At 42.1% G+C, this 19,860-nt stretch overlaps 1 protein-coding gene across 4 annotated transcripts in view; it reads left to right on the forward strand.

The window, feature by feature from the left end:
- Window positions 1-19,860, forward strand: part of otud4 (OTU deubiquitinase 4) — a 70,448-nt gene that overhangs the window by 19,075 nt on the left and 31,513 nt on the right. For all 4 annotated transcript variants that reach the window (XR_004411420.1, XM_033018071.1, XM_033018064.1 and 1 more), the window contains 6 exons: window positions 765-837; window positions 5,434-5,515; window positions 11,131-11,275; window positions 12,957-13,023; window positions 15,621-15,741; window positions 15,834-15,898. Coding sequence is in view for 3 of the 4 variants with exons in the window: in XM_033018071.1 (XP_032873962.1) it covers window positions 765-837; window positions 5,434-5,515; window positions 11,131-11,275; window positions 12,957-13,023; window positions 15,621-15,741; window positions 15,834-15,898 (553 nt within the window). In the remaining variant the exon portion in view is untranslated. The remainder of the gene's footprint in view (window positions 1-764; window positions 838-5,433; window positions 5,516-11,130; window positions 11,276-12,956; window positions 13,024-15,620; window positions 15,742-15,833; window positions 15,899-19,860) is intronic.

Genomic DNA, 19,860 nt, shown 5'->3' on the forward strand with positions numbered 1-19,860 from the left:
CTAAAACCTATTTAACAATGACCTATTGAGGCAACTGTTTTCCTGAATTTCCATGCCGCACTCAATTTCCTCCTCTTTTTCATGATTACTCTCAAAGATGCTGAAACGTGAGGGGGAAAAAAATAATTTCTGCAATGCTAGTATTAATTAGGTTATGTTACAAATTCAGGAAATTTCACAAAATGGATGGTGGGTGTCTGAAGCAAGCTGCAGAGGAGGTAGTTGAGACCGGGACTATCCCAACATTTAAGAAACAGTTAGACAGGTACATGGATAGGACAGGGTTGGAGGGATATGGACCAAACAGGGGCAGATGGGACTAGTGTAGCTGGGACATGTTGGCTGGTGTGGGCAAGTGGGGCTGAAGGGATTGTTTCCACACTGTATCACTCTTTGACTAATAGATGATCCCCGAGTGTCATTTGGTTCTTTCTCAAATGACCATTAGCAGTAGCATATATAAAAGACATCTTGGGCGATACTCATCATGCTAAATGACAACCCACATGCAGGAGTTTGCAACCAGCAGGATTTCTAATTTTTGATTCTTGGACATGAAAATCTGAATGATTATGGCCTGGTTGAGATTATGTAAATGGATGCAGATTTTGATTCTTGAGACTTTGTTGTTTATAGTGTCATACCCTAAACAATTGAGGCAATGATAGCAATTATGTTTCGATTTGTACAGAAAGACAGAATACCGTTGTTAGTCATTGGATGGTTCAAGCTTTTAATTTTTTAAATTTCTTTTGACTTTTTAGGCGGGATTTTATAATTTACCAGGAACCAAATAGACCTCCTGCCCGAGTTACTGAAAATGGATTTCCGGACACGGTGAGCTAACAGAAAACATAATAAAATCATTTAAAGTGACCTTAAGAAAAGATATGACGAGTACATATTATATAGGCTTATATAGTCAGTTAAGTGATTCAGGGTAGCCTGTCTGAATTGCCAAACTTTGGAATTGGGCCATTAAAAATGCTGTGGTGTTTACTCTTCTTTGTTAAACTTAAAGGTCACAGGTCCCATTACACATTTTTTCATATAAAGAAGGGCAGGCAAGTACTTCTTGGCATCCTGTTCATTAGTTATTCCTGTTAACATCATTATACCAGATTTTTTGGTCATTAGTTTCTTATCGTTTGTGGGAGTTTGCTTTGTGTAGATTGACTGCCGCGTTTCCAACATTATAACAATGATGACATTTCAATCTACTTGACTGGCTGTAAAGCACTATGGGAAATCTTGAGTCATGAACAAATAATGCAAATTTGTTATTTCTAAATGTTTGGCATTCATGAATCGGGGTTGGACCAGGGAGAGTAAAGCTTCTGATGTTATTTAGATGGCTGTGCAAATACAAATTTAATAGGTGGATGAAGATTTTATACATTGCCTGAGGTGAGGATCTAAAAGTTTCATTGGGCCAAGCATGAGAATACCCGTATTATGATTTATGCCAATTTAATAGGAAATTTCCCAGTGGGCGAGGTGGAGTGAGCACTTTTTGTTCAGATTATTCTTTCCAATCGCCCAAGGAAAATTCTTAATGTATTTAAACAGAATCATACCTATTTATACTGGATAGGTCAGATTCCTTCATCATTGTTCCAGAAAATATCCTGCCCGCAATATTGACAGCAAACCTCAGGATGTCTCATCGCATCAGATGACATACAGGCAAGGAAACTGCTTCCAGCTTATCATCGACTGTTCTCTCTCAGCCCATGAAACCGTGCTTGTCCTGATTGAACAATACCTTGGGGAAAATATTGGAAGTATCAAGGTGCTGAATCTGATTTGGGTGGGGATTCAATGTGCAGCAGCAAGATTATCTCAATTATGTCACTATTGTCCTAGCTTGCTGTGTCTTGCAGTGTATATATAGGTGCTGAATTGGATTTGTGTAATAGTAAGTGAACCAACCACTAACCCTCTAATCAAGTATCTACACCTCTGCCTTAAACATATTCAAAGACTCCTGTTTCATCACTCTTTGAGGAAGAGAGTTCCAAAGACTTGGGACTGACTAAAAGAAAACAAACATTGCCTCATCTGCATTAAGTGGGAGACAGCTGATTTTTGGACTGTGGCTCCTGGTTCTGGTTTCACTCACAATAGGAAATGTTCTCACCCCATCCACAAAGTGCTGAAGGAACTCAATGGGCCAGACAAGGGAGAGATTGGACAGGCAATTTTGCCAGTATATTCTCTCCACAGATGCTGTCTGACCTGAGTTTATCCAGCACTTTGCATTTTGCTCAATATTCCAGCATCTACAGTCTCTAGTGTTCTCCTTCTACATTCATCTTAAGAACCATCATGGTATGATATGTTTCGATCAAGTTGAAACTCTTCCTCCTCTAAGTTAAAATAAATACAAGCTAAGCATGTCTAACATTTGACAATCACTTTGTCGTTTACTACATTTGCCAGATCTGTCCATTCAAAATTTGTCTTTGATCCCTTTGTAACCTCCTGTTTCAAAATGTACATTCCTTATCTTGGTTTCATCAGCAAATTTAGCTACTAATCCATCATTCAAGTCATTTATATAAATTGTAAAAAGTCAAGGCCCCACACTGGCTACTGTGGCACTTTTATATGTTGCCAACTGTAATGTATTCATACATATTCATGTGTATGTTAATGAGTTGGTGTTCAATATAAGCAGGAAATGCTGGGTAATACATCTCTCTCTCGTGATCCAGGCAACCAGTGTGTAAGTCTTGTTCTTCATTCTGCCGTCCGGAATATAACAAAATTGGCGACAAGGACGGGATAGAGTTTGTGAACTCATCCTTTAAATACAGCGCAGGACTGTTTTGCAACATGCAGTATTGTTTAACATTTTAAACAGCAAATACGGAGCTGTGTCGCAGTTGTTTGTGAGCTGGACACGATAGGCCGCAGATCCTTCTGTGCATGGGACTGTAGTTTAAAACAGCAGCTGTACAAATCGTAGAGTTTTTGCCAGGCCATCTCTATATTGTGTTTAAGTGGCAAGATGGCGTCCTTGGGATTGTATAGGATTTTAGACCGAGTTCTTTTTTGTTGAGTTCCTCAAGCTGTATAGCCTTTGTACAGATAAGTTTTAGGTGAATTGCTACACCAGAACAGGCAGAAAATCGGGGTTTTTGAACGGACTTTTAAAAAAAACAAGAGAACGACACGATAGCACTTTCGACAAGAGTAGAGAGTGGTTCAGCTCCTATATGGAGAGAGCAAACATGTTTTTCACAGTAAACAATATAATGGAGATTAGCGGTGAAGGAGAAGTAGTGACTGAAACTAATAAGGGTGTTTGCGAACGCATGAAAGCGATTCTGCTCACGGAGATCAGTCCTGAAGTGTACGGCACACTCGTGAATTTCCTTGCGCCCATAAAGGCAAAAGACGTGCCTTTCAATGACATTATGATGAAGTTGGAGGAGCACTTCAACCCAAAGCCTCTGGAAATTGCAGAAAGCTATAAATTCACCACTAGAAACCAGAAGCAGAATGAGACAATCAATGAGTACATTGTTGTCTTGATAAACTTAACTTTGCAATGTAACTTTGGAACCTTCCTCGGACGCGACAAATTTGTTTGTGGTCTAGTGGATGAACAAATTCAGTCCAAACTCGTGAACAATCCGGATCTTACATTCGAGAAAGCATGCAAGATGCTACCACAATGGAGATGCCATCAAAGAATGCTCGCGGGTTTCGTCCACCAGAGACTGCAGTGGCCGTTTACAGTCACAAGGCAGTGTCTACGGCCAAACCAAGAGGCACTAAACCAAAACCAAAGAATGGTGGGGAACCGAGTTCAGCCAGTTGTTATTGTTGCAACGGTAATCACTCATCCCAATTTTGTCAGTTCAAAATGGCCAAGTGCTATAACTGCCAGAAGAAAAGCCATATCGCCTCAGCATGTCAGGCCAAGCTTAAAACAGGAAACCAACAACCTGCGGGAAACAAGCGACAACAACAGAACTGAATTCACAACTTGGAGATGAACCCAGATGGAAATGGACTCGGGTTGTACACCATTTGTGCAACCAACATCGATAAGCCTATAACCAGCCAAGGCAAGGACATTCGAACTAAACTATTGATTAATGAACAGTTAATTGATATGTGTATTGACACGGCAGCAGATTGTTTGGTCATGAGCAGAGACCTGTATGAAACAAAGTTCCTACAGACACCATTATTTGAGAGTAAGGTCAAGCTGAGAACCTACTTGGGCGAAGTTTTGGAGACATGCGAACAAATGAACTGTAAAGTTCAGCATAATGGTCAGTCAGTAACACTGCCCATCATTGTGGCCAGCTACAGAAATAAACCAACCCTCCTTCGAAAGGATTGGCTGAGTAGAATAGAGTTAGACTGGAAGAACATTTTCAACATTGATTTGTCCAAATCACGTCATGAAAACGTCATAAGCAAACATGCAGAAATTTTTGCCGACAATTACACGGGAATAACAGGGTACTCTGCGCACATTCGACTCAAGCAAGATGTGAAACCTGTGTATTGTTGACCAAGACCTGTACCATATGCACCAAGGCAAAAAGTAGAGGAAGAACTTGACGGGTTAGAGTGGAATGGAGTACTTGTGAAGACAGGCCAGAGTAACAGGGCAACGCCAATTGTGGCCGTACCCAAGGCCAACAAAACTGTTTGACTATGCGGTTACTACAAAGTTACAATCAACCAAGCCGTTGATGATGAACAATATCCGTTACCAACCTCACAAGATCTGTACGCAGAACTTAGTCTTCACTAAACTGGATTTAGCTCACGCCTACGCTCAACTCAATGTCAGCAAGGAAAGTCAGCGGTACTTGACTATCAACACACATAAGGGCCTGTATTCATATACAAAGCTGCCCTATGGCGTGAAATCCTCCTAAAAAATCTTCCAGTCTGTCGTGGATAAAATATTACAAGGCATTCCGCACTCTGTGTGCAACCAGGATGACCTACTGATATTCACAGAGGGCATGGTAGAACATCTGGAATTCCTTGAGCAAGTTCTCACTCGACTGAATTGCCACAATGTCAAACTGCAAAAAAATGAAAATGTGCATTTGCGCAGTCAGAGGTGGTCTACCTTGGACTCAAAGTAGACGCCAACGGACTTCGCCCTGTGAAGGTGAACGTTGAAGCAATAGTGAATGCTCCAAAACCCAACAGTGTTTCAGAGCTACGATCATTCCTTGGGATGGTGCAGTTCTGTGCATGGTTCCTTCCAGATTTAGCAACTGTGCTAAAGCCACTTCATCATCTGCTACAAATAGATGTGAAATGGACGTGGGGAAAGGATCTTGAACTCCTATTACATTTTAACTTACCTGGTCAACTTTCAAATGTACCTTATGGTGTTAGAATGTGATTACAGGAAGCATATCTGATTTTATTTTCCTAACTTCCAAATAGGTCTCGTTATGCTTTTCAAATGGAAACCATTATGACAGTGTCTATCCTCGGAAATTTGTAGATGCTGCAGCTCTTTGCCAATGTAAGTACCTTTTTTTCAGTTTGAGAATATTTTCGATATTTTCCATAATTTAGACTCCATTTAAAGCTGTCAGTCATTAATTCCGCAAAAGATTAGAAAAGGGAAGAACAGTGGCACAGTGGTAGAGTTGCTGATTTACAGCGCCAGAGACCCGGGTTCAATCCTGATTACGGGTGCTGTCTGTATGGAGTTTGCACGTTCTCCCTGTGACCGTGTGTGTTTTCTCTGGGTGCTCCGGTTTCCTCCCACATTCCAAAGACATGCAGGTTTGTAGGTTAATTGGCTTCTGTAAACTGTGTGAAGGGGTAGAACTAATGTATGGGTGATCGTTGGTAGGCGCAGACTCGATGGGCCGAAGGGCCTGTTTCCATATTGTATCTCGAACTAAACTAAAATAAACTCTCTGATCTTGAAAGCAAACATTAAATAGTTTTAAGGGCCTGTCTCACTTACGTGTCTTTGGCACGCAAATTACGCGACCTCGTGGTCGCGTTGAGCCGTGAAGGTCCCGCTAAGGTCTGGCGCGATTTCATGCGTACGCACAGCCGTCTGGAGCGCGTGACGTCATTTGAAGATGGACACAAAGCTGGAGTAACTCAGCTGGACCGGCAGCGTCTCCGGAGAGAAGCAATGGGTGACGTTTCGTGTTGAGACTCTTCTTCAGTCTGAAAAGGTCTTGACCCGAAACGTCACCAATTGCTTCTCTCCAGAGATGCTGCCGGTCCCGCTGAGTTACTCCTGCATTGTGTGTTCATCTTCAATTTTCTTGGCCCCACTCTGGGAGTAGAAGTGGGGGCGGATGCGGACCGCAACGGCCGTGAGCCCCAGGCCGAGCTCGACGATCGTTTGCCTGCTTCTGCTGCTGTTGGAGGTGAGACGTTGCGTCTTGGTCCTGTCCCACTTTGGCCGTCAGTTCCGCGACAGGCCATTGGCACGCGAAGATTTTGTTCATTACAAAAATTTCGGAGCCCTGCGCGATGTCGCGCACAACTACATACCCCTCCGTGCTTCTAAGTGGGACCGGCCCCGCGCGGCCATTCGATGCCCGTGCGCCTCAACGCGAACTCGAGGTCACGTAATTTGCGTGCCAAGGACACGTAAGTTGGACATGCCCTTTAGTTCTTACACATACCACTCCTGCCAGATGAATTATGGAAGGGTCCAGAAACTAAAAATAAACCTATCAGTAAGTTAATGATAACTTAGAGTCCATGGTACTAGAGCAGGGAAGGTTGACCACTTCTGTATATCATGTTATGTATCTGCATGTGCCCCACGGGCATTGTATAAAAGTGAATCAATTTTTTTCCCATCTTATTAATGTCCCTTTGCAATTTGTTTCTGGTTTTGTTGTAATTATAATCTCTTGATCTGTTACAGCCCACGAATTTCAATAATCTCTTTTGGGCTATATATTAATTATTGAAAGGAACAATCAATAGAAAAGGCTGCAGAAATAAATATTGTGGTGCAGCATATTTCTAACGATTTGTAAAAACTTGGTTTTGCAGCCCACTATTTTCCCTCTTGCAGCAAATGTTGTTATCCAGATTGATAACCTGGTCATAATCTCGACAGTACCCTATCCAAGTCATCCCTAAAGAATGTGTTCACTGAACTTCGGTCTCACAATTAAAGTGTCCTGAAGTTTGTAATGTGTGATCATTTTTCAAAACTGTGTGGTAATTGCAAACCGAAAAACTGAGAAATGACTTTCACTTATTTTTTCAAAATATTATCTTTAAATTTTATTCCAAAATGTTACCTTTAACTAAAAAATTTAAATTGGTTTTGTTATCGGTGTTGAAATGGAACCTATTTCCAGTATGATATTTCAGTTTGGTTTATTGTCACATATAACGAGGTACAGTGAAAAGCTATTGTTACATGCGAACCAGTCAGCAGAAAGACAATACATGATTACAATTGATCCATTTACAGTGTATAGATGCATGATAAGGGAATACCGTTTAGTGCAAGGTAAAGCCAGCAAAGCTTGATCAAGGATTGTCCGAGGGTCACCAAAGAGTTAGATAGTAGTTCTGCACTGCTCTCTGGTTGTGGTAGGATGATTCGGTTGCCTGATAACAGCTGGGAAGAAACTGTCCCTAAATCTGTTGGTGTGCATTTTTGCCTGAGGGGAGAAGAGGGAGTGGTCAGGCTGCGACTCGTTCTTGATTGTGCTGCTGGCCTTGCCGAGGCAGCGTGAGGTATAAATGGAGTCAACAGAAGGGAGGTTGGTTTGTGTGATGGCTGGGCTGCGTCCACAATTTGCTGCATTTCTTGCAGTCCTGGGTGGAGCTGTTCCCAAACCAAGCTGCGATGCATCCCGATAAAATGCATTCCACAGTGCATCTGTAGAAGTTGGTGAAAGTTGTAGGGGACATGCCGAACTTCCTAAGCCTTCGAAGGAATTAGAGGTGTTGGCATGCCTTCTTGGTCCTTGCTTCAATATGGGTGGTCCAGGAGAAGTTGGTGATATTGACTCCTAGGAAATTGAAGTTTTCGACCCTCTCCACTTCAGCACTGTCAATGCAAACTGGGGCATGCGTGCAGCTTTACTTCCTACAGGAATGCCTAACTTTACAGAGCTATACGATCATTTTGTTTTTTTGACCTGGCATAGCCAGCATAAATACACAAGGGTTAAACCACTCCTCCCAGGAGTTGAGAATTGGCGTGGTCATACATTCTGTAGTGATTCGTTCTTAATTAATTCAACCAGAGTGGGGTCTGCAAAAGGATAATAATAATAATAATAAATTTTATTTATGGGCGCCATTCAAGAGTCTCAAGGACACCTTACAAAAATTTAGCAAGTAGAGGATAAACATGTAAGCGGAATGAAATAAATAGTAGAGACATGACTAGTACACAAATTAAAGACAGAATTCAATTCAAAACACAATATGAGGCAATTCAAGCACAGATGAAAAGGGAGGGGGACGTGGGGCTAAGGATAGGCAGAGGTGAAGAGATGGGTCTTGAGGCGGGACTGGAAGATGGTGAGGGACACGGAATTGCGGATCAGTTGGGGGACGGAGTTCCAGAGCCTGGGAGCTGCCCTGGAGAAGGCCCTGTCCCCAAAACTGCGGAGGTTGGATTTGTGGATGGAGAGGAGACCGGCTGATGTGGATCTGAGGGACCGTGAGGGTTGGTAGGGGGAGAGGAGGTCAGTGAGATATGGGGGGGCCAGATGGTGGAGGGCTTTGTAGGTGAGGATCAGGATTTTGTAGGTGATCCGGTGGGAGATGGGAAGCCAGTGAAGTTGTTTGAGGACTGGAGTGATGTGATGCCAGGATTTGGTGTGGGTGATGAGTCGGGCGGCTGCGTTCTGGACCAGTTGGAGTCGGTTGATGTAGGTGGAGCTGATGCCAAGGAGAAGTGAGTTGCAGTAGTCCAGTCGGGAGGAGATGAAGGCATGGATGAGTCTTTCAGCAGCGGGAGGTGTGAGAGAGGGTCTGATTTTGGCGATGTTGCGGAGGTGAAAGAAGGAGGTTTTAATGACATGGCGGATGTGAGGCTCAAGGGAGAGGGTGGAATCAAAGATCACGCCAAGGTTGCGGGCCTGGGGAGATGGGGAGACAGTGGTGCCGTCGATGGTGAGAGTGGGGTTATTGATTTTGCTGAGTGTGGATTTGGAGCCTATGAGGAGGAATTCTGTTTTATCGCTGTTGAGTTTGAGGAAGTTATGTTGCAACCAGGTTTTTATAGCTGACAAACAGGAGTTGATATGGGAGAGGGGGGGGTTGTGGGGGGATTTGGTGCCGAGGTAGATCTGGGTGTCATCAGCGTAACAGTGGAAGTCCAGGTTGAAGTGGCGGAGTATCTGACCAAGGGGGAGGATGTAGATGATGAAGAGGAGGGGGCCGAGTACGGAGCCTTGGGGAACGCCTTGAGTGACTGTGCCTGTAGCAGAGGTGTGGTTATGGAGAGAGATGAAGTGGGATCTGTTGGAAAGGTAGGAACAGAGCCAGCTGAGTGCAGAACCTTCAATGCCGAGGTCTTTGAGTCTGGTGAGCAGGATGTTATGGTTCACTGTATCGAAGGCTGCACTCAGGTCGAGGAGGATGAGGATGTTGAGGGAACCAGTGTCAGCAGAGGTGAGGAGGTCGTTGAGGACTTTGAGGAGAGCAGTTTCTGTGCTATGGAGGGGGCGAAAGCCAGATTGGAGGGGTTCAAGTAGGTTATACGCAAGGAGGTGGGAATGAAGTTGTGACGCAACGATACGCTCCAGGGTTTTTTAAAGAAAGGGGAGGTTTGAGATTGGGCGGTAGTTAATGAGAGAGGAGGGATCAAGACCAGGTTTCTTTAAGATTGGTGTGACAGTGGCTTTTTTGAAAGCGGAGGGGACAATGAGGAGTTGAAGAGATTAGTGAGGTAGGGGCAGAGAACGGGGAGGCAGGACTTCAGCAGGGGAGTGGGGAGAGGGTCGAGGGAGCAGGTAGTGGGTTTGGAAGAGCTAATGAGTTTGGAGATTTCAATAGGGGTGACCAGGTCAAACTGGGAGAGGAAGCAGTGTGGAGGAGGGGTAAGGAGGTCAGTGGAGATGTTGAAAGGAGGGGCCGTGGTAGGTGGTGGAGTAGATGCTGGGGAGTCGGGTACAGGGGATAAAGATTGATAGATGGTGCTGATTTTATCAGCGAAAAAGTGGAGGAATGAGTTGCAGAGATCCGGAGTAGAGGTAGGGAGAGTGTTGGCTCGAGGCTTGAGGAGGTTGCCCACTGTGGAGAAGAGGGTTCTGTGGTTTAGTCAGGGATCGGTGAATATGGAGGAGAGGTAGGCAGATTTTGCAGCAATGAGGGCATCTTTGTAGTCAGTGAGGTGGAGTTTGTAAGCTTCAAGGTGGACTGTGAGAGATGATTTCTTTGTGAGTCGTTCAAGTCGGCGACCAGTCTGTTTCAGTTTACGAAGTGCAGGTGTGTACCAGGGTGAACATGTGTTGAAAGTTACGGTTCTTGTTTTGAGGGGGGCCATAGTGTTAAGGGAGGTAGACAAGGTGGAGTAGAGATGGTTTGTGAGATCATCAGGTGAGATGGGGGTTGAGTCCAGGGGGAGAGTGGTGGAGAGCAGGTCAGGGAGATGGTGGGGATCAATGGATTTTAGATTACGGAAGGTGATTTCTCGGAGGAAGCGGGGGCGAGGTGTCGGAGAAGGGATGGTGAACCGTATAAGCTTATGATCAGAGAGGGGGAAGAGGCAAGGATGGAGGTCGAGTACCGGTTGATTTGTGGAGCAGACCAGGTCAAGGATGTGACCTTTGTCATGGGTGGGAAAGGTGACGTGCTGAGTGAGAGAGGGGACCTTCTGAAGCATATTTGAAAAAGGACTGTATTAATGTACAGCCTGTTACATTGGAGATCAAATCTGGGGAGAGAGGAGAGACGGTGGAAACCTGCACCGACCCTTTCTCATGGTAAGATGGCCTGGATTTTATGGCATTCTAAGCAGGCATATTTCCAGTGACATTAATAATTAAGTGCCATTGCAGTAATTCCCAAATAACTGGTGGGTGATTGATTGCTGGGTGTAATCAGAACTGCTGTGTTTTGCTTTGTGTTTTTGGTGTGTGTATAAGTATATGATATATTATGCGTTAAACTTTTGATTTGCAGCCATTCTCTATGAAATGCTATACCAGGATGTACTAAAAATTGATGTTGAGCCCGTGATATCAGCACTGGATGCAAACGGCAAAACAAATGAGCATGTCGATTCCAGTGAAGATTCTGATTCTGGCGCCGAAATGGAATTGCATCGGTAAGTAGTCAAATTAAAAAAACAAAACGGGTTGATTACTGGGGTTTTAAACAAGGGGATTCAAAGGAATGGTTCCACAATAGGAAGCAAATAGATATGCAATTCCTGAAGACTGAATGAAAGTTTGTCACTCAGAAATATGATCGGTACAATTGCCCGTACCAGACCTTGTTGTGAAGGAAGGCTATTATTAATTTTCTTTAAGGCATTCATCCAATTGCACGAAAATATATCCACGTGAGCACAGTGTAGTTCCTTAACCTATCAAATTACCATTGATTCTCTAGTTTTGCAGAGTGGTTAATGTGGAACAGGTTTCCTATGGTGACAGTGGAAACAGATGGTTGTGATTGACTTATTTACAATAATAATTTCTAGGGAAATAGTATGTATTGTAAGGGAAGTTTCGTATCATTTGATTTTTAAAGTTTCTCTGCCTTGCTATTTGGGCCTATTTTCTTCTTAAAAAGCACGCCAGGAGGAAATGTTATTCTGTTAGTCTGGTCTGTATTCAGGATTGCATCATGGAAGTATTGGAAAATGTTAACTGCATTAGCTACTCTTGGATTAGGCTGCTTTGTTCTTGTTTATTTCGGAGTCCATCTCTGATAATATGATACTCTCAGAACTTTGGTTGTGCTGGAATGGAAAATTCAACCATTGGATATTATTATTATTAACATAGTAACACTTTCAATATGTTACAGCAGCATAATAAATTTTGCAGTAAATTTAATTGGACTCTGGGAATCGGGAGGTGGGAAAAGGGACCCTGGTATCTTTAAAGGGAGCATAGGAAACATTGGCCTGGTGAGCTGAATTTGGGGATTTCTGAACAATCAGATAGTGGGTTATTGAATTTTACTGTATCTTGCATTCTTTCTTTCTACCAATGTATATTATTGTTATTTCTGAAAAGCTCACCCTCACCCTTAAACTCTAATGAGTGCTTGCTTGTGATCTGTGGCATTTCATTAGGTCAGCTGAAAATGCAACACAAAATAATCGTGAAGAATGAATAGAAGTAGGCTGGCTGTATATGTAGGCTGTTGAAATTGGTGACCAAAGTCTCCAGGAATTTCCTATTATCAATAACAAAACACACATGCCATGGATAATTTAGCCCGAGTAATCTTTCAAGTTAATTCATAAAACTGAATTACTTACGTTTATCTTAAGAGAAGCGTATGCTGCTGGAGAGATTACAGCTCATTCCTTTTAATGCAGATTTTCTGTTTGGGAAAAATAACTAGTTCACATTTGCAAAACAATTACCATGGTGATCATTATTTCAACCTACAGTGAGCTTTAGTTAGAAAACACAATGACTCACTGCGAACTGGGCAAGAGCAGCATGATTCACAGAGTGATAACTAGGAAGTTAATTGGATTCTTAGATTTGTATTATGGCCTCAACCTGATGCTTTTAGTGGAATCTGATGTTAACAAATGTGACTTTTTCATCGCGTGCTCCAACCTCCTGTAAAAATAGAATAGAAATCAAGCTCAGAGTGAAACTGCATGCTTGCAAATTTTATTTTACAATTCTCAAATATTTTTCATCCAGTTTTCTATTTTGTGGATTTTCTCTAAGCTCATGACAATGTCCTTTCGTTGCTTTAGATGAACATTTAAATTCTAGCATGCCTGTAAATTTTGTTTTCAAATGTTTTGGCAACAGGGGCAAAGCTGCCGATGAGAGTGACATGAGTGGATTCAAGTCCCAGTCGTGTAATAAAGTCCGAAAGGTACTCGTGCAATTACCTTAAACTTTGTGTGTTTTTGAAATGTAATGTCTGGAAAACAGCATGCGCTTCTAAACAGCATTTCCTTCATATTTATTGAAAATTGACATAAGTTATGCATTCAAGACCATAAGCGCTCTGATTTGTGAGAGACCTGGGCCAATCTGGCGCGACTATATATTGGACAGTTCTGAAACCCAATGCTTTTTTTAATCCCCAATTTTCTTTTGCTCGTTACTGGTAAGTAGAAATGGTCAAATTCTGTCATGAACTTGACATCAGTTAAGTCATCTTTATTAAGTTTCTTAATGTAATGAAACAGAAATTAAGATATATTATGGCTTCACATGATAAGGAAATATACAGGTGATTAATAAATAAACATTCTGCGAGAGTTTTAAAAAGTTATAACATTAAAATAGTTAATTTGTCTAAATATCTAAAACGCTGAGCATATAAAATACCAATATTTGACAATCACTATTACTTTTGGCAGAGTAACTGTGATACATTGATCAAATGATGTTGCATTCTTTTCTGAAAATTATGTAAGTAGATTTAGATTAAATTGACCAGTCGTTCTTTGTCTTTTGTGAAAAAAGTGCGGCTTCTTGCCTGCGTGCGGGCGGCTCTGTTGTGACTTTTGGCCAAGGTCAGTGAACCTTTGTACAGCCACAGATTTGATCCTAACCTCTGACCATCTCAACTACTTGTTGATATTTTAATTACTTCAAGGGAAATTAGCAAAAGACAATAACATGTCACATCTGTGTACAAATCATGGCCCTCTTTCCACCCATGCCTCATCTTGATGCTTTTAAGAGCTTCACCTACAGGACAAAATTGTGATTGGTGTTCAATATGTTTAGGCTTTTTTTTTATGCTAGAGGTCAAATAATGATACTGAGTTGAATGATCAGCCATGATCATATTGAATGGCGGTGCAGGCTCGAAGGGCCGAATGGCCTACTCCTGCACCTATTTTCTATGTTTCTAATGAAAAGAAACAACTCAATTTTTGGATCATTGTTTACACTATTAATAATATACTGTGGTATGTTTTGCGATTTCATTGCTTCAGTACAATGAGCGAATTTAAGCTGCGATACAATAAATTAAAGAAATATAACCCAAGATACAATATTATTTTAAATTGAAATCAAGACAAAGATATGCTAAAAAAAAAAACATTCTTCTATGGGAAAATCTGAACAGTTTAGCTTCTCATTCACTGGACTCTGGACTCCTCACTCTCTTTGAACTTGCCAGGGCTCTATTTCTCATGCCCATCCTTTAAGCCTCAGTATCATTCTACTGAGTAACATCTAAAAAACATAGAAACATAGAAAACAGGTGCAGGAATAGGCCATTCGATCCTTCGAGCCAGCACCTCCATTCAATATGGCATGGCTGATCATCCAAAATCAGTACCCCGTTCCTGCTTTCTCCCCATATCCCTTTGATTCCATTATATTTAACTCTCTTGAAAACATCCAGTGAATTAGCCAACACTGTCTTCTGTGGCCGCGAATTCCATAGATTCACAACTCTCTGGGTGAAAAAGTGTTTCCTCATCTCAGTCCTCAATGGCCTACCCCCAATTCTTAAACTGTGACCCCTGGTTCTGGACATCCTCAACATTGGGAACATTTTTCCTGCATCAAGCCTGTCTAATACCGTAAGAATTTTATGTGTTTCTATAAGATTCCCTCTCATCCTTCTAAATTAAAGTGAATATAAGCCCAGTCGATACATTCTTTCATCATATGTCAGTCCCGCCATCCTGGGAATTAAACTGGTGAACCTACGCTGCACTCCCTCAATAGCAAGAATGTCCTTCCTCAAATTAGGGGACCAGAACTGCACATGATACTCCAGGTGTGGTCTCACTAGGGCCCTGTACAACTGCAGTAGGACCTCCTTGCTCCTATACAAAAGTGAATTAAGAGTATAGTGGAGTATTAATTTGAATAACATCCAATAATCTGGAAAATCTGCTGTCCGGCACCATAAAAGTCCTAAATGTACTGATCTGCGTTGAGGTGGGCAAGAACCAGGGGCCTGGTTTGTGAGGGAGAGTGTTAGAATCGCTACCCAATGAGGCGGATGCTAACCTGAATGATCCGATAGTTGATTATTTGAGTTTTATTGTAGGTTTTGCTTGCAAAAAATATCTGATGAATCTTTGTTTTTTAAACACAGGCCCTGTTTAACACCCTCGTGAATGAGTCTTACTCCTGCGCTTATTCCATTGCCACAAACTTCATCTCCAATTTTTCCTTCGAAAAAATACGCAGAAAGTTGATTTGTGCATTAGATTTTGCTGTACATGGGGGGGGGGGGGGGGGGGGGAAGGATAGAATAATTTGCCAACAGCGTCCAAGCCGGCAGAGTGAGTGAAGAGACACACAATAATGCAGATGTTGGAATGATGAGCCAAAAGGCTAACTGCTGGAGGAACCCAGCGGCTGCAAGTTCTAAGAACAATGAAATATATCAGCAAAACTAAAGGATATTTTATTGCCCAAATAAATGAAAGTGATGATTTTGGGAAAATGTAAAGTTGCTTCAGACGCATGTTTTATCACTTATATTTTCAGAAGCAACGAAAGAAAAGTGAAAATGCAGCTCAGAATCCCTTTCCTGGCGAGGTCCTCCGAGCGTTCAACCCGAATGTTTACAGAAATATTGAGTACGAAGTTTGGCAGAAATCAAAGCAAGGTAAATGTTTTAAGTTTGCAACCTTTGATTCCAAGTAAGCTATTTCACACCATGTTGCTGTTAAATATTAATATTTAATCTCCACTTTCCAGCGCAGCAGGAAAGGGATTACTCTATTGCTGCTGGCATGCAGTACGTTGTTGGGGATAAATGCAAGGTAGGCATTGATGCAAAAATATCCACTCTCTGATTTTTGACATGGTGATGAATCTTTAAAATGTGTAGCACCTCCTGTTTGGTCTTGAAGTTGGAGGAATGAGGAATAAGAGAGTGATGGGGATTAAAGGACCAGTATCCAAAGATCAGTAGCCCCAAATATTCCTTGTTATAGGACCATGAACATTGGGCTACACGTCCAAACAGTGACTCGAGGCTCAGATATTTAGCTGCCAACTTAAGCTTTCATTGGCTGCAGATGATGCTCTAAAATCCTGAACTTATGTCCAATTGTAAGGCTGGGCGGGGTTGTCATGACAATCCGGCCTCTTCCCTTCTCTCTTTTCCCCTCCTTCTGGCTCAATTGACTTATTGTTAAAATGTTCAAAAGAATCTTAACTCCAGAACAAGTACTTGCAACGTATTGGTTTAGTGGTTGGTGACTATTTGTGTGAACATGGTGATTCGGTTGTGCTTTGAATTGACATTGAAATGACGTTGAGTGTGATTTCTCTGCTTGATTCCTTATAACCTCAAGTCTTCCTACCGTGGTATGAATGGAGTTCTTGCAGGAAGTCGAAATAGAATGGAATGTAACCACCTTACATTTTCAAATGGAACTTGTCTAATCTTACTTATTAAATGGTCATGGAATTTTTAACTAAATGCCACCTCCAATAAATACAGGATATATGAAACAAACATGTGGGAAGGATTTGGTCACAGAGTGACTAAATTGGCAGAGTTAAGAGATTAATAGACCTATCATTTCCTTGAGCATTGAGAAAAGAAATGGAATGGCAAATCCAACATATCTCTTCCAGTGATATACAGTGGCTTGCAAAAGTATTCATACCCCTTGAACTTTTCCACATTTTGTCACGTTACAACCACAAACGTAAATGTATTTTATTGGGATTTTATGTGATAGACCAACACAAAGTAGCGCATAATTGTGAAGTGGAAGGAAAATGATACATGGTTTTCAAATTTTTTTTACAAATAAAAAACTGAAAAGTGTGGCGTGCAAAAGTATTCAGCCCCCTTTACTCTGATACCCCTAAATAAAATCCAGAGTAACCAATTGCCTTCAGAAGTCACCTAATTAGTAAATAGAGTCCACTTGTGTGTAATCTAATCTCAGTATAAATACAGCTGTCTGTGAAGGCCTCAGACGTTTGTTAGAGAACATTAGTGAACAAACAGCATCATGAAGCCCAAGGAACACACCAGACAGGTCAGGGATAAAGTTGTGGAGAAGTTTAAAGCAGGGTTAGGTTATAAAAAAATATCCCAAGCTTTGAACATCTCACGGAGCACTGTTCAATCCATCATCCGAAAATGGAAAGAGTATGGCACAACTGCAAACCTACCAAGACATGGCCGTCCACCTAAACTGACAGGCCGGGCAAGGAGAGCATTGATCAGAGAAGCAGCCAAGAGGCCCATGGTAACTCTGGAGGAGCTGCAGAGATCCACAGCTCAGGTGGGAGAATCTGTCCACGGGACAACTATTATTCGTGCACTCCACAAATCAGGCCTTTATGGAAGAGTGGCAAGAAGAAAGCCATTGTTGAAAAAAAGCCATAAGAAGTCCCGTTTGCAGTTTGCCACAAGCCATGTGGGGGACACAGCAAACATGTGGAGGAAGGTGCTCTGGTCAGATGAGACCAAAATTGAAGTTTTTGGCCTAAATGCAAACGCTATGTGTGGCGGAAAACTAACACTGCACATCACCCTGAACACACCATCCCCACTGTGAAACATGGTGGTGGCAGCATCATGCTGTGGGGATGCTTTTCTTCAGCAAGGACAGGGAAGCTGGTCAGAGTTGATGGGAAAATGGATGGAGCCAAATACAGAGCAAACTTGGAAGAAAACCTGTTAGAGTCTGCAAAAGACTTGAGACTGGGGCGGAGGTTCACCTTCCAGCAGGACAACGACCCTAAACATACAGCCAGAGCTACAATGGAATGGGTTAGATCAAAGCATATTTATGTGTTAGAATGGCCCAGTCAAAGTCCAGACCTAAATCCAATTGAGAATCTCTGGCAAGACTTGAAAATTGCTGTTCACAGACACTCACTCTCCATCCAATTTGACTGAGCTTGAGCTATTTTGCAAAGAAGAATGGGCAAAAATTTCAGTCTCTAGATGTGCAAAGCTGGTAGAGACATACCCCAAAAGACTTGCAGCTGTAATTGCAGCGAAAGGTGGTTCTACAAAGTATTGACTCAGGGGGGCTGAATACTTTTGCACGCCACACTTTTCAGTTTTTTATTTGTAAAAAAATTTGAAAACCATGTATTATTTTCCTTCCACTTCACAATTATGCACCACTTTGTGTTGGTCTATCATATAAAATCCCAATAAAATACATTTACGTTTGTGGTTGTAACGTGACAAAATGTGGAAAAGTTCAAGGGGTATGAAAACTTTTGCAAGCCACTGTAAGTATGAAGGCAGTGAGCATGAGCAAAGTGTGCTTAAAATTAGTATCTAAAGCAGAGAAAATAATTTGCCATTGGATCACTGGATCTCTAGGATGACCTATTAATTCATGGGAAAATGATAGTTGGTTATTATATAGACACAAGGAACTGCAGATGTTGGTTTGGAAAAAAGACGGTAAATGATGGAGCAACTCATTGGGTCGGAAGGTATCTATGGAGAACATGGATAGGTGACGTTTGCTATCTTTGTCCTCCAGAGATGCTGCCTGACCCGCTGAGTCAGTCTTTATTTGGTATATGTTTTTCTTCTATTGTGCTGCTCTTCCTTTCATCTAATTGAAGTCAGTGACTCATAAAAACACAAAAGTGTGTTTATAACTAAATCCTGCCCCTTCCCATTGCTGTGGGACTGGTGTATATTGACACCGTCTGGTTTGGACTCTAACCCATTCTTAAACAGTGATTCTTCCAAATCAAGTATCAATCTCTCTAAATCAATTATGCCCCAGAATTTACACTGGACTCTGCTGCCCTCTGCAGGGAATGCAAAGCTCCAAATTCTTCTGCACAGGATAAACATGCCTTGTGAATTTGGTCTTCATTCCGTTCATGTTTATTTGTTTATTAAAGATTAATTTGCAAGTTGAATCAGTGGTAAGGAAGGCAAATGCAATTATAGCGTTCATTTCGAGAGGACTAGGATATAAAAGCCAGTATATAATGCTGAGGCCTTGTAATGCTCTGGTCAGACTGCATTTGGAGTATTGTGAGTAGTTTTGGGCCGCATACCAGTGGAGGGATATGCTGGCATTGGAAAGAGTCCAGAGGAGGTTTATGAGAATAATCCCGGGGATGATTGGGTTAACGTATGATGAGCGTTTGATGGCTCTGTGCCTGTACTCGTTGACGTTTAGAAGGGAGTGGGGGGAATTTTATTGAAACTTACCGAATAATGAAAGGCCTGGGTAGAGTGGACGCGGAGAAGATCTTTCCACGAGTAGGAGAGTCTAGGACCAGAGGGAACAGCAGCAGCAGAAAAGGACGAGGAATTTCTTTAACCATGGGATGGTGAATCCGTGGAATATATTGCCACAGACAGCTGTGGAGTCCATATCTTTAGGTACTTTTAAGGAGGAGATTTACAGGTTTGTCTTCTTATTATCGAGTCCACACACAAGATTAGAAGTTGTTCAGCCGGAGCTGAACACACTTCTCGGCATCTGCATACAATGGTGTCTGTCTTGTCGCTTCTTGTGCTTCTTGTGCGTGGTGGTGGAAAGATTGGTGGAAACAGGGCCGCGACGTGAACGCTCTTTACTTGACCCCGACAGGTTCCTGATTAGTAAGGATGTCAAAGGTTACGGTGAGAAGGCAGGAGAATGGGGTTGAGAGGGAAAGATAGATCAACCGTGAAGGCAGAATAGACTCGATGGTCCGAATGGCCTAATTGAGATCCTATGACTTATGAACTTAAAAACTTGTCCCTCATTTGTCTAAATCGTCTTTTCTC

Source organism: Amblyraja radiata, chromosome 1 (assembly GCF_010909765.2).
Source record: "Amblyraja radiata isolate CabotCenter1 chromosome 1, sAmbRad1.1.pri, whole genome shotgun sequence".
Taxonomy (NCBI): Eukaryota; Metazoa; Chordata; class Chondrichthyes; order Rajiformes; family Rajidae; genus Amblyraja; species Amblyraja radiata.